This window comes from Hippocampus zosterae, chromosome 16 (assembly GCF_025434085.1).
Source record: "Hippocampus zosterae strain Florida chromosome 16, ASM2543408v3, whole genome shotgun sequence".
Taxonomy (NCBI): Eukaryota; Metazoa; Chordata; class Actinopteri; order Syngnathiformes; family Syngnathidae; genus Hippocampus; species Hippocampus zosterae.
Window position 1 is genome coordinate 17,759,690 of NC_067466.1, and position 12,499 is coordinate 17,772,188.

Consider the following 12,499-nt stretch of genomic DNA (forward strand, 5'->3'; position numbering starts at 1 on the left):
ATAAATAAATAAATGGAATGTTTCATCGTAATTCATCGTGGCCAACCACAATGCATTCCTGCCCCCCCCCCCCACCCCCCCGGCGTCGATACCGCCGTGTTTCCTGTGCAAAATGTCCGCCGCGACTATTGCGGTGTGAAATCCTCGGCGCTTTAAAGAGCTTTAATTCAATAACGAAAGGCTCCTTAACTTGCACTTTTTCCGGTCTTATCGCCGACAGCGCGGCACCTTAACACGCCGACACCGGCGTAACTGTACAAGCGTTGAGGAAATGACAAAAGATTTTAAGATTACCGAGGCTGGGGGAGCATTGAAGACAAGAGGGAACATCCCACTCGAATGATACGTGTGGCAAGTGTCACAAGCTGTAAAAATGGACGCTTTTATGAACGTTTTAAAAGACAGAATCGTCATATTGACGCTTCCGATTGGATCTCGGATGAATGTCGTGTCCATTGAGTCGCGGAGCAACTCTCGATGCAAAAATTGTTCCAACGTATTTGTTGAAAGGCGGAATTCTTGAGGTAAAAGCTCCCGATTGGGCAATTGGGTGTCTCTAATGTTGTTTTCAATGAGTCACGTGTGAATACGACGCGGCCGTTACCTTTTTGAAAAAGCGGAACTGTCAGCGGAGGGCTCTTCTATTGGATGGCAGGTGTCCCTCGTGTGCTGTCCAAGGAGTCACATGCCAATGCGAGACAGGAAAGAAAAAAAATAAAAATAAAAGATATTATTACCCATTTAAAGGCTGTTTTCGAAAGAGAAATTTGAGGTGTACCTAACGATGCTTCCAATGAGCCAACATATGCTCCTTTCAAAGTAAGAGCTTAATAATTGGGTGTGAGAAGGTGTGCCTAATGTTGTGTCCAATGTCAAGTGCTGCCGACAAAATCTTTTTGGCAAATTTTGCTATGAAAATTCATTTTGAGGCAGAATTGCCATCGCAAAAGTCCCGTCTTGGATTTCTGCTGTTCCTAATGTTTCATCCAGTTGCTTTGCGAGGCTGGGGGGCAACATCAAACATCTTTTTCTATGCTATTTGTGACCATTGCGGGCTCTTAGTGACCATTAAGAGCAGCGAAGGAGGCCTCCATTTTGCCACGCCTTTTGTCTCTCACTTGCGTTTTTTTTTTTTGCCCCCCTTCATCCGCCACCTTCATTCATCACCTCTTATTCCGCCACTACCCCAGTTCACCCTCCTTCTTTTCCCCCTACTCCGCCTCCCTTTTTCATCCTTTCATCTCACCATTTCTTGTTGGAAAAAAAAAAGAGCGCAATGGAAGGCGAATGGGGCGAAAAGCACTCTCGCTGCTGCACTGCTGGCACAATAGACTGGCGGTGAGTCATCGCCACTTATGTTTCCGCCGTCGTCCTCCTCCCACTAAACACACACATATGGGGAGGGGTGTCGGACGCGGGGGTGGGATCACTCCAATTACTACCTACCTGCCCTGCACTTAGAGGACACACACACATAGTCTGGTTGTGCACAATGACCCTGAAAGCAGCAACTGGCTGGCTGTGTAATTTAGTTGATTGTGCTTTGCAAATGGCTGTCTGACTGCATCAAAGTGGAGTGTGAGTGTGTGTGAGGGGGGGGGGTGACGAAGAGGGGGTTGTGGGAGAGCGCGCTGGTGTCAATGGGTGCGAGTAGGACAGATTTTGACTTTGGCGGTGGTCGAATGATGCGGGTGACAGGCACAAGATGGCGCTGTCGTCAAACTGTTTCAATCGCCCACTGTACTGTATTCGAGTGTTTGCGTTTTTTTACCTGATGCTTATCGCGGTTACTATGACTCAAGAACGCAGTCAGACACAATCCACAAGTAGAAGTGGTGCACTTTGTCTTTCAGAATAAGAGTAGAATACATACGGTGTTTTTGTGTCGGCGCCATCCGATGGTCGGGTATGAAAACGAAGAGTCACGTGAGTGAATTTTTCTCTGCAGAAAATGTTTTGGCATTGAGGCACACCTCCTCCAGATTGTTTACCTCCAAAGCGGGAGGACACCCGAGTCCCGTCCCGACCCCCCACAGTGTGTGAGTCTTTACAGTGAGCTGCTTGTGAGCCATTCGCTCGCATCAAATATTGAACACCTGTCGTTTCGGATTCACACAGTCAAGCACGGGGACATTTAAAAAAAAAAACTACAGAGCGGAGACAGAAGAAGGCATGCAGGGATGCGGCGAGGAAGACAGGTGAGCCATCTTGGCGTCTGATGGGACCCGTCTGATCAAATTCTGGCGGGACAGTTTCTGAGAGGACGAGGGGGTTCAATGACTGTTTCTCACCTCCAGCGGGACGGCCTCCAACCTGGCTGGCGAGGAAGAAGGCGGCAGGTTCGAAATGTTCTCTGAACCAGACGAAGCAGAAGATGGAAGGGCGGGAGGACGGGTTCAAGGCGAGGGCTGTGATGGAGAGACGGAGGTCAGGTTTGGCAAAACACAATTTGCACACAGTTTATGCGTCCTTTTTTTTACTATCACTCAAAAAATATGTACTTTTTTTCTTTTGGGGGGGTGGATGGAGCGGTCATTTGTCTTTTGCAGGTCAGTGACCTAGAAAGTTCACAAGATGACAGTGCAGAAGGACCCCCACCAACAGATTTCGAGCTGACCCCCGCAGTACTGTCGTCACAGACCTCCAACACAATCGGTAACAACCGCACGATTTTTCTTCCCACCATTATTTGATTTGTCTCGAAGAGGACTGCTAAATGCAAAAATAATAATAAGAATAATAAACGTTATGCACATTTTGTTCAATTTCAAACTTCCATATCATGTCGTGAATCCTTTGGGTGTGTTTTTCACCCTGAGGTTTACAAATGACTGGTTGATTAAAGAAGTACTTTTATTTTTTGTAGTTAGAAAAAAAAACAGAGTCTAAAATGAGCAGTACTTACCTTTTTGTTCCCATGTCCATGACGACTTTGGTGCAGATGGCCCGTCCGAATCTTGCTGGTACTGTCTCAGGTCTCTTGACCCAGAGTATCACCCCGGGGCTTCTCAGGTTGCCAACTTCTGTAAAATAAGAAAAAGAATATTGAGGATGATATCATGTTGACTGAAGAAACTTCTCTGGCGTTCCAGCAGGATTCGGATTCATTGTCTCTGCCGCCATCTGGAGGCCAAACGATGAACTACCAGAAGGACCCTCGCCCTCACTTCGGCGTGGCCTGCTCCTCCCACGCGCCGTGTCGCCCCCTGTGGGGCAGCGAGGGGCCCAACTGGGTGCCCAGGGGGACTCCCGATGGGGTCGATGATGAGCTGCAGCAGCAGACACAGCGAGCGTGCCCGCACTGCCACCTGGCAATGCCCGCTGACACGCTCAGCTGGCATGAGGTAGACAACACACACACACACACACACACAGGCCTCTGCATTAGGCACACTTGCACCATGGAATGAAATCAAATAAATAAGCATCATTTGTGGTGGATAAAAATGCACACCCAGGAAGAGACTTGAGTAACATTCGGATACTTTTGCAACATTTTCTTAAATATTTTGGTGAAGGTTTGCACGATTAGCCGTGCACGTAATTTATGAGTTGTACCTCATGTAGTGGGTGACCATTGCACGCGCCACCCTCTGCAGTCGATCTAATGCGTTGTGCTTCTCCCTGCAGACAAAGTGTCTCCAGTTTGACGGGCTGCGCAAACTCGACAAATAGGATTTTGTCGTACGGCATCCAAACGCATCGTCACTCGTGCTGAATAAAAATGTTAAAAGCTTTGTTTTTCTTGCTGTGTTGGTGCTATTGACGCTGTCTTTTTTTATATGACGTGAAGCGATGCATAAGTAAAATGGGAATGAAATTGGTGATAGCAGAGACAAAACGGCGATTAAGAACATATTTAACCAAAATTCTATTGAATATTAACATACTGTTTAATTGCAAAGGTATTCCTTTTTAAAAAAAAAACGTATTTATGTTAAGCTTATTTGATGGTTTTTAAGTGCTCTATGAACAAATTTGAGTCTCTCTCTCTCTCACGCCCATTTTTAAATGAATTCAAACATTTACGAATGGACCAAAATGCACCTTGTATGAACAGTGACGTCACGGCATCAGGCCAGAGCATCGCGAAAAATCTGCATCCTCCCGCCTTCTCATTGGTCCACCGAGGCGGCGCCAGGTCATGTGACCGAGCCACACCACCGCAGCCAATGGCGCGGCCCGCGCGGCTGACCCACTGCCTCGCATACTGACACAACCCCCCCAGCGCCTCCCCCCACATTCTGTCTTGTTGTTGTCGTCGTCGTCGCCGCAGCGGAGCCTTCTTCTCCGCCGCCATGCCGCTCGACAAACCCTCTCTCCTGGGCGAGGACGGCGACAGCGACGGGCGGCGGCCCAGAGCCTGGCCCGCCTCGACGCTCTCGCCTCCGCCGGCCCTGAGTCGCTCGTACGCGGCCAGGAGGAGTCTGGCGGCGGCGGCGGTGGGGGGTAGGAAGATAACGCATCCCGGCAAGGCTATCTTAGCAGGTCCGCTGTTTCTTTTATTGTGGTTTATTTTATTTTTTTTTCCTTCAGCGCTTCACCGAGTCGATTGTTGCGACTGCAGTGCTGCTTTGTGCGCAAACTGGCGCCTAACTAAGGCGAACCGGGTCACAAAGCCAATTCACCAATGATGCTCATGTAGCGTAGCGCCGTCTACATACGGTAAATTACACTAGTTTGTTTTTTTTAAAGGTGTTCCCGAAATCATTTGCAGGAACGGGGTGGGGGGGGGGGGTGCCACAATAAAACATACTAAATAAATGATTCTTCCATACTCTGGTGCCAGGCCAATTGAGAGCTGTATGATTATGATCTGTGATATACTCACCAAAGATGTTGATTGTATTCATAGGTGCAGATCATGATTTGCTCGTGAATTTTGCTTGCTCTGACAAAACAACCACAAGTCTGTGGGCTGGCAAGGTGACTCTGCAAATGATGCAAAGTTTAAATCTTGATTGATTGTACTACTGAAGAAATAGCATACACCGTAATCCCATCGCTGGACAGATTGCCAAATTGTCTCCATGACAAAACCCACCACAATTTGGAGAAAACGAAAAAAAAAGTTACTTTGTCGAAGGGGTTCCTGTATAATATGTCAATTTTCCCCAAATTCTCCCCTTAGGTGGGATCGCGGGCGGAATCGAGATTTGCATCACCTTCCCGACGGAGTACGTTAAGACTCAACTGCAGCTCGACGAGCGAGCCAACCCGCCGCGCTACCGGGGCATCGGTAGGTTTCACGCGGCCAACCTGCCCAATCCTTAATTAAACGTCCCCCGGCTGTTTGGCAGGTGACTGCGTGAAACTGACCGTGCAGGATCACGGACTGCGAGGCCTGTACCGAGGACTCAGCTCGCTGCTCTACGGCTCCATCCCCAAGTCGGCAGTCAGGTTTGATTTGTGTTCTGAGGGGAATTTGGCAGAAAAAAAAAATTATATCGGAAAAAAAAAACAATGAAGTAGCAACACTCACCAATCCTCACTGCAGATTTGGCACCTTCGAGATCCTCAGCAACCCGATGCGAGATGCCACGGGCCGACTGGACAACACGCGGAGCCTCCTGTGTGGCTTGGGGGCAGGTATTACCGAGGCTATCGTCATTGTGTGTCCCATGGAGACGCTCAAGGTGGGCGTGTGAAGGGGGGGCGGGGGCATATTTGTGATGGAGACATCAATATGAGTGTTGTGCGGGCCCTCCTCGCAGGTGAAAATGATTCACGACCAGTGCTCGCTGAGGCCTCGCTACCGAGGTTTCTTTCACGGCGTCAGCGAGATCATCAGAGAACAAGGTAACATCTCCAAAGTTAAGCCCGGGTGGTGACGAAGAATGTTCACCATTGGCCTCATTTAGGATTCCCCCACCCGTAGGTGTCCGGGGGACCTATCAAGGTCTGACGGCGACCGTGCTTAAGCAGGGAACCAATCAGGCCATCCGGTTTTACGTGATGAATGCGCTACGTAATTGGTACAAAGGTAAGGATCGCACGCAAGGTAGCCCGAGAGCAAAATTTAGTCCACGGATCAGAAAACGCGTGCGCATAATTTAAAGTGACATTTTGTTGCTGGCCGCTGAATTCAAGGTGACGATCCCAGAAAGGAAATGCACCCAATCGTCACGGCCATGTTCGGAGCCACGGCGGGGGCCGCCAGCGTCTTCGGCAACACGCCTCTTGATGTGGTTAAGACCAGAATGCAGGTGAGATGGGACATTGGGTGTTTAAGCTCGGAAGAGTGTCTTGATGAGCATGTTTTGAAAGGGTCTGGATGCCCATCGCTACAAGAACACGGCGGACTGCGCCTTCCGGATCCTCAAGCAGGAAGGACCGCAGGCGTGAGTTGCTTCAGTTTTTCCCTTGACTAGTCCCAACTACTAGCTTAACGCTGTCCCATCCCAAAAGGTTCTACAAGGGGACCGTTCCCCGGCTGGGCCGCGTGTGCTTGGATGTGGCTATCGTCTTTGTCATCTACGAGGAGGTGGTCAAGTTGCTCAACAACGTCTGGAAGACCCAATAGGGGGACCAGTGAGGACTCCCATAAAACAAGACGGGCAAGGCCTTCCGGAAACCACCGGATCAGACATTTCCATGTGGGATTTTTGGAGCTTGGAGGACTGACTGATGAAGAGCAACAAAGGGTGGTGCTGGGGGGTTGGTTTTGTGATACTTAGGTGGAGTTCCAAAAAAAAAGTGAAATTTGGTGGACAAAGGTATTGGGACAACGACAACAAAAAAAAGCCAGCACACAGTTGTAATTTCTAACACTTTTTGTCACATCTTATGGTTTGTTTTTCAGAAAAGGGGCACAATCTTCCATTAGCCACATGCAAAGCCAATCCGTCTCATTTGGGTGTCGCGCTACTCCGACAGTGTAGCATGTAAAGCTAATTAGCAAACCTAGCTTAAATATCTTATTACCGCCAAGTTGATTCCCGCCACTTTTTTTTGTGAATGTCAAATTTGTCTTGTCATCACAAACCAAGTCCATCCGTCTCGTTCAATGCTATCGGGCGTCGTCATGCGACTCCGATTGTCTCATTCGATGCTAGCATGCTAATAGTCATGCTAATAGTCATGCTAATCCAAACGCCGCATTTCCGGGGACGCTTGAAGAACTCAAATCGCAGATTCATTCTGATTTTAGGGCAACAGTAACAATTGATGATTATTTTTAAGCCTTTGCCGTGAAATTCAACAAGACGTCAGCCATTTTGTTAGACGTGACCATTTTGATAGCAAGAAAGCTCACAGCCCGCGGCTTCAATTCTCATCAAGGGTGTTTTCATGTTTCCTTTTTGTTCTTTTCTTTCATATCAAGTTACCCAAATTGGTTTCTATACTGATGATACTCATGTCTAATTTCACGTGAAGAAATATAAGTGAAGGGGGCGATCGTACGAAAGAGAGGAAACGAGTACGGTATTTATAAGCACAGATAAAGCCTTTGGAGTCCCTTATCTTTGCCAAACTAAAAATCATCCTCCTCATTTTGCATGAGAACGTCGTTCCCATTTCTGCGTGGTTGTGGGTGCGTGAGACTGCTTTGACTGTTAAAATAAATGAATGAATGAATGACGTCAGGAAATACATGGGAGGTTTTCATGGTGTAATAAACGTTGCGGTATCAAATTGAAAGTCTGTGTATATGTTTATTAGAGGGCTCTAATCGGGGGTCGGGCGAGTTCTTTGCAGTTCTGGAGGAGATTATGGGCTGAGAGTTGTAAGTACTGTAGTCCCACCTGTCACTTACACAAAACCCAGCGCAAGGTGTTCACAGTGTTACCTTGTTTGTGTCAGCGTGTCGCCATGACAATGCGCTTTTTTCTTTTCTTTTTTTTTAAACACCAAAGTGACTATAAAGCACCTTTGCTCCAGATCTCTTGACAAGAAGGGAATGGAGGTAGTGGGCCATGAGAGCTATCGCCTCCATCTGTAAACACATCCCAAAAAAATAAGTCCGACTCATTGATTTAAAAAGAGAGAAAAGTATTTTGACGTACATTCGAAGGCATTTGTCTTTGCCGCCGCTGGCCACTCGTTGGCCGTCGGGACTCCAGTCCACAGCAAACACCTGCACCAAAAAGCCAGCTTTCAACCACATACAGCGTCCATATTGCTTCAGCACTGAATGTAAACTTTATGTGCCGGTAATTGTGCTTTACTTTGTATTTTTACAGTATATATATTTTTCATAAATTAAATTATTTGGTCAATATTCTTACTTAAAAATATGTACGTACATATTGTAAAACTAATACTCAATAAATTATAATATTCATTCATCTTCCGAGCCGCTTGATCCTCACTAGGGTCGCGGGGGGGTGCTGGAGCCTATCCCAGCTGTCTCCGGGCAGTGGGCGGGGGACACCCTGAATCGGTTGCCAGCCAATCGCAGGGCACACATAGACGAACAACCATTCGCACTCACACTCACACCTAGGGACAATTTAGAGCAGGGGTGTCCAAACTTTTTGCCAAGGGGGCCAGATTTTATGTGGTAAAATGTCGGGGGGCCGACCTTGGCTGACATTCTTTACATTGAACAACAATATTGTTCAACAATGTTTCACATTTCCATTTTTATTTGAATTTCAACAATCTTCAGAATTTCTTTTGGTTCATTTGAAACAGGAATTTGAAATATGACATATCGGTCAATATAAACACGGAGTGATGTCTTGTTAACTCGTGAGTGATGCCCCCTAGTGTCTAAATGCTAGTATTCATTTAGTGAATGCTATTACTCATTTAGCCACTAGAGGGAAGCAGTACTCTATGAAACATCACTCACCAGTCGACGAGACCAGAGTCAATGCAACGCGTGTTCCATTGCGCCCAACCTGCGGGCCAGACGGCACTGATTTTATGACAGGGGGCCGAGGGCCGGATGAAATTCGACCGCGGGCCGGATTTGGCCCGCGGGCCGGACTTTGGACATGCCTGATTTAGAGTGTTCAATCAGCCTGCCACGCATGTTTTTGGAATGTGGGAGGAAACCGGAGCACCCGGAGAAAAACCACGCAGGCCCGGGGAGAACATGCAAACTCCACACAGGGAGGCCGGTGCTGGAATCGAACCCGGTACCTCTGCACTGTGAAGACGACGTGCTAACCACTGGACTACCGGGCCGCCCAAATTATAATATTTAGAAAAAAATTACTTTATGAAAGTGTATAATATTTATGTATATAAATATATATATATTTTTTAAATTAAAACAAAAATTCACATTTTACAAACTAATGGATTTAGGACTTTCCTAAATCCAACAACAAAATGTTTTTATTCCCAGAACTTCCCGCCCCCTCACCTCATCAGCGTGTCCGGGAAGATCCATGTTGAGCTTCCCGGTTTTGACGTCCCACACTTTGAGCGTGCTGTCGCTGCTGCCGCTCACCAGCAGTCGGCTGTCGGCCGACCACGCCACCTGATACACGGAGCCCACATGGCCACGGAGGGACATCAGGTACCTGGCCGGTGACAGAGTTGCTCAGGCGTTAAAGCTTGGCAGACAGCGCCACGGAGTGGTTCACAGTGGTACTGCTTACTTCCCGGTGCGACCGTCCCAGATTTTGATGGACTTGTCGAAGGAGGCCGAGGCCAGGAGGCGGGTGTCTGGGGAGAAGAGGACCTCGTTGACCAGGGCGCTGTGGCCCGTCATCCGGGCAAGAGGCTTCTTCTCCTCGGCGGGATTCCACAGAAACAAGGTGAAGTCGTCCGAGCCCGACACCAAGCGCTCCGGGTTGGAGCCCTGTGGGAGCGCAAAGCAACACGCCATTTTTTTTTTTTTTTAAGTCTGTACAGACTTAAAATAAAAGGAAAACAAAAACATACCCGAACACTATTGTATCTCTGCAAGGCTTTCTCCTTTAGTTCCACAACTAGGAGGAGACATCGCATTAGAAGTCAGACTTTCCCACATTTCTGAACAATATAATTAACCCTCGTTTTAATCATCACAAATTCAAATGAGAAACAAAGAGAAGATAATGGGTTGAGGAGCATGATCTGCAGCGCATTGTGGCCATAAATATGATTTTTTTTTCTTAAACATGACATTTATGTTCTTACGTGATCCCGTGAGGTCCTGCGGGTTGACGGTAGCGCTGGCAGGTTCAAAGGCGCCGGTCTTTAGCACGTAGTCGGTGTTGAGCGCCAGCGTGTTGACCCAGTGGGCGTGGCCATGCAGCGTCCGGCACTGGACGCCCTAAGCGACCACAAACAGAGGCTTGTTGACGGTCACTTTTACCCGTGAACGCCCGGCGGCGGGACTCACGTCTTTGGCCCGCCACACTTTGATGGTCCGGTCCTGCGATGACGTGTACAGGAGCCCGTCGCCGCCCCACTTGACACAAGTGACAGACTGCATGTGGCCCGTCAGGATCTTGTCGCAGCGACCCATCACCACGTCCCAGATGCGCACTGAGCCGTCTTTGGAGCTACTCGCTAAATAGCGGCACTCGGCGTTACTGGGCAAAAACAAAAGGCAGTTCAGTGATTGTGGGCATTTTTAAGACGGATTCAACTTATACCCACAGGTGAAGAGGTTCCCAGCAAAGCCACGTGATCCACTTGGTGTGTCCGGATAGAGTCTTCCCAATTTGTGTCCCCGTCACTGGATTCCACAGAAATATCTACAAAAGAAATAACGTGTGACGTGTGTGTGTGTGTGTGTACGTGCGAGTGTCTTTTGCCAAGTCACCTGACTGTTTTTGCACCCCGACGCAAGCTTCTTGCCATCAGGCGACCAGGCAATGCTAAGAACCCAATGTGAGTGACCTATTCCAAATAAAACACAACCCAGTACAAATTAGCATGCTATGCTAACATTTTGCTTGAGACTAGCATCGCAGCAGCCCAGAGCAGCAAGCATACCTTTGGCAGTGTGATGTGGCGTCTCTGTCATCAAGTCCCAAAAGCGCACCGTGGTGTCACCGGAACCACTGGCCAAATATCTGAAAACAACCAAAATGCAAATATTTTCCAATCTATGGTTCAGTAGGTCAACTGGGATATTTCTCACCGTTAAAAGTATAATACTGCTGTGTGCTATTTTTCTTATTCACAACTACATAAAACCCACAAGTCAAGGCACCGCAGCAAAATATCCATGTAAAACGAGGCCCTTTCATGCCACTTACTTGCCGGTGGGACTGAAAGCGGTGGAGATGACGGCTTCCGTGTGCCCCTGCAGCGTACTGGTACAGCGGGTGACGGCTCGCACCCGGAAAATAGCCTGGGGCTGGTAAACCACGGGCAGCACCTGTTCCGTCTCCCATGCCAGTTCCTTGATGCAGACGCCCAGGCTAGACACGATTTCCGTGTCGCCGCGAGCGAAGAAGGCGAGCGGCACTGCCTCCTCCTGAAAGAGACAAAGAAAAAGATAAGTTGAATAAAGTTTGCTCATATTTGTGTGTGTGTGTGTGTGTGTGTGTGTGCACGCGCAACTTCCAGTCACATGTACCTTCTGCAGCAACGCATTGCATACGAGCTGCAGTTTGTCCTGAGTGATGTCGACAGGAACGTCAAAAGGGGAGCCCAGGAGCTCTCCATTCTCGTCCTGGAACTGGATCAGGAGCCGCTGCACCTCTTCACTCATCTTCAGACGCCTTTGATGAAGACCTCAAATCAATTTAATTCCCTGTGCTGACATCTCTATAAAAAGATATTATAAAAATTGTTTTCCCCGTCTTGTTTTTGCTTGAATTCTCTCAACACACAAAACACATGAAACGATAAAAAAAAAATTCCAACATGCATTGGCGTAGAAGGTTTCTTTTTATTTACGGACAATGTGAAAATTGTGTCGCTCATGTTGTGTGTGTATTAGCTGGAATTAAAATCGCTCGTCATTTTTTCCCTCAGAATGGTCATTTGAGGGGTTGAGAAAAGTCACTGAATTCCGCTAACTTGCACTATGGAAGCAGCAATTAAGTCGAACGAGGATGTAACTAGTAATGCTTCAGGAAACGAAAAATATTTCAGCGAGCTTTATGATACGTGTGTTGAAACATACACTTTGGTTCAGAAAAATACCATTTAAAATGACATGGACTGAAAGCCAATGCTTAGGCTGCGTACTGTATAAAATAACATTGGAAATATGGTTAGCGCTAGCCTGTCAAGCTAGCTCGTGTAACTTGCTGTGAGCCACCAGTGTTTTGGGATGACTGTGTCACTTACGACGACATTACCCCGACCAACAGTTGCTTATACACATCGGTCAGACCTAGTATAAAGTGAATTTAACATCGAAACGCAACAAAACTTACCTGAAACGAGGAAGCAAAAATGTTAAAAGTCCACACGTGCGTACACGCACCAAGATGTTGCAAAAGACGAAGACTGTCACATAAAGACCGCCCCTGGCTCTAAGGGCTCATGGGAACACGGAAGTGAGTGCTAATTTTGTGCCTCATCTCTTCAAGTGGTAACATTTCTGTCGAATCTTCCGTTTACGTTAAGACCCACGAAAATGTCGATATTTTTTTTC

General features: G+C 47.7%; 3 protein-coding genes across 4 annotated transcripts; 2 read left to right on the top strand and 1 right to left on the bottom strand.

Annotated features, from left to right (window-relative positions):
* Window positions 1-2,090: 2,090 nt before the first annotated feature.
* LOC127588823 (uncharacterized) lies at window positions 2,091-3,675 on the top strand. Its single transcript, XM_052047689.1, has 6 exons — window positions 2,091-2,198; window positions 2,298-2,427; window positions 2,550-2,655; window positions 2,942-3,012; window positions 3,096-3,344; window positions 3,631-3,675. Exons 1-6 carry the CDS (start codon window positions 2,173-2,175, stop codon window positions 3,673-3,675), a joined length of 627 nt encoding a protein of 208 aa, XP_051903649.1. The 5' UTR covers window positions 2,091-2,172.
* Window positions 3,676-4,046: 371 nt separating this feature from the next.
* Window positions 4,047-6,648, top strand: slc25a1a (solute carrier family 25 member 1a). Its single transcript, XM_052048083.1, has 9 exons — window positions 4,047-4,488; window positions 5,132-5,239; window positions 5,301-5,400; window positions 5,498-5,636; window positions 5,715-5,799; window positions 5,879-5,983; window positions 6,091-6,206; window positions 6,268-6,341; window positions 6,409-6,648. The coding sequence occupies exons 1-9, from the start codon at window positions 4,299-4,301 to the stop codon at window positions 6,521-6,523; spliced, it is 1,032 nt and encodes a 343-aa protein (XP_051904043.1). The 5' UTR covers window positions 4,047-4,298; the 3' UTR covers window positions 6,524-6,648.
* A 136-nt stretch (window positions 6,649-6,784) lies between these two features.
* On the bottom strand, window positions 6,785-12,355 carry nle1 (notchless homolog 1 (Drosophila)). 2 transcript variants are annotated; one of them, XM_052048087.1, is made up of 13 exons: window positions 12,279-12,355; window positions 11,471-11,615; window positions 11,148-11,368; window positions 10,882-10,961; window positions 10,709-10,785; window positions 10,543-10,640; window positions 10,283-10,475; window positions 10,078-10,213; window positions 9,841-9,887; window positions 9,555-9,757; window positions 9,317-9,476; window positions 8,007-8,077; window positions 6,785-7,936 (listed from the first exon to the last, which is right to left on the bottom strand). In XM_052048087.1, exons 2-13 carry the CDS (start codon window positions 11,603-11,605, stop codon window positions 7,924-7,926), a joined length of 1,434 nt encoding a protein of 477 aa, XP_051904047.1. In that variant the 5' UTR covers window positions 11,606-11,615; window positions 12,279-12,355; the 3' UTR covers window positions 6,785-7,923. The 2 variants fall into 2 exon arrangements, with proteins under 2 accessions (XP_051904047.1, XP_051904046.1); XM_052048086.1 differs by having other exon boundaries at window positions 11,471-11,661; window positions 12,279-12,352.
* Between the last annotated feature and the right edge of the window lie 144 nt (window positions 12,356-12,499).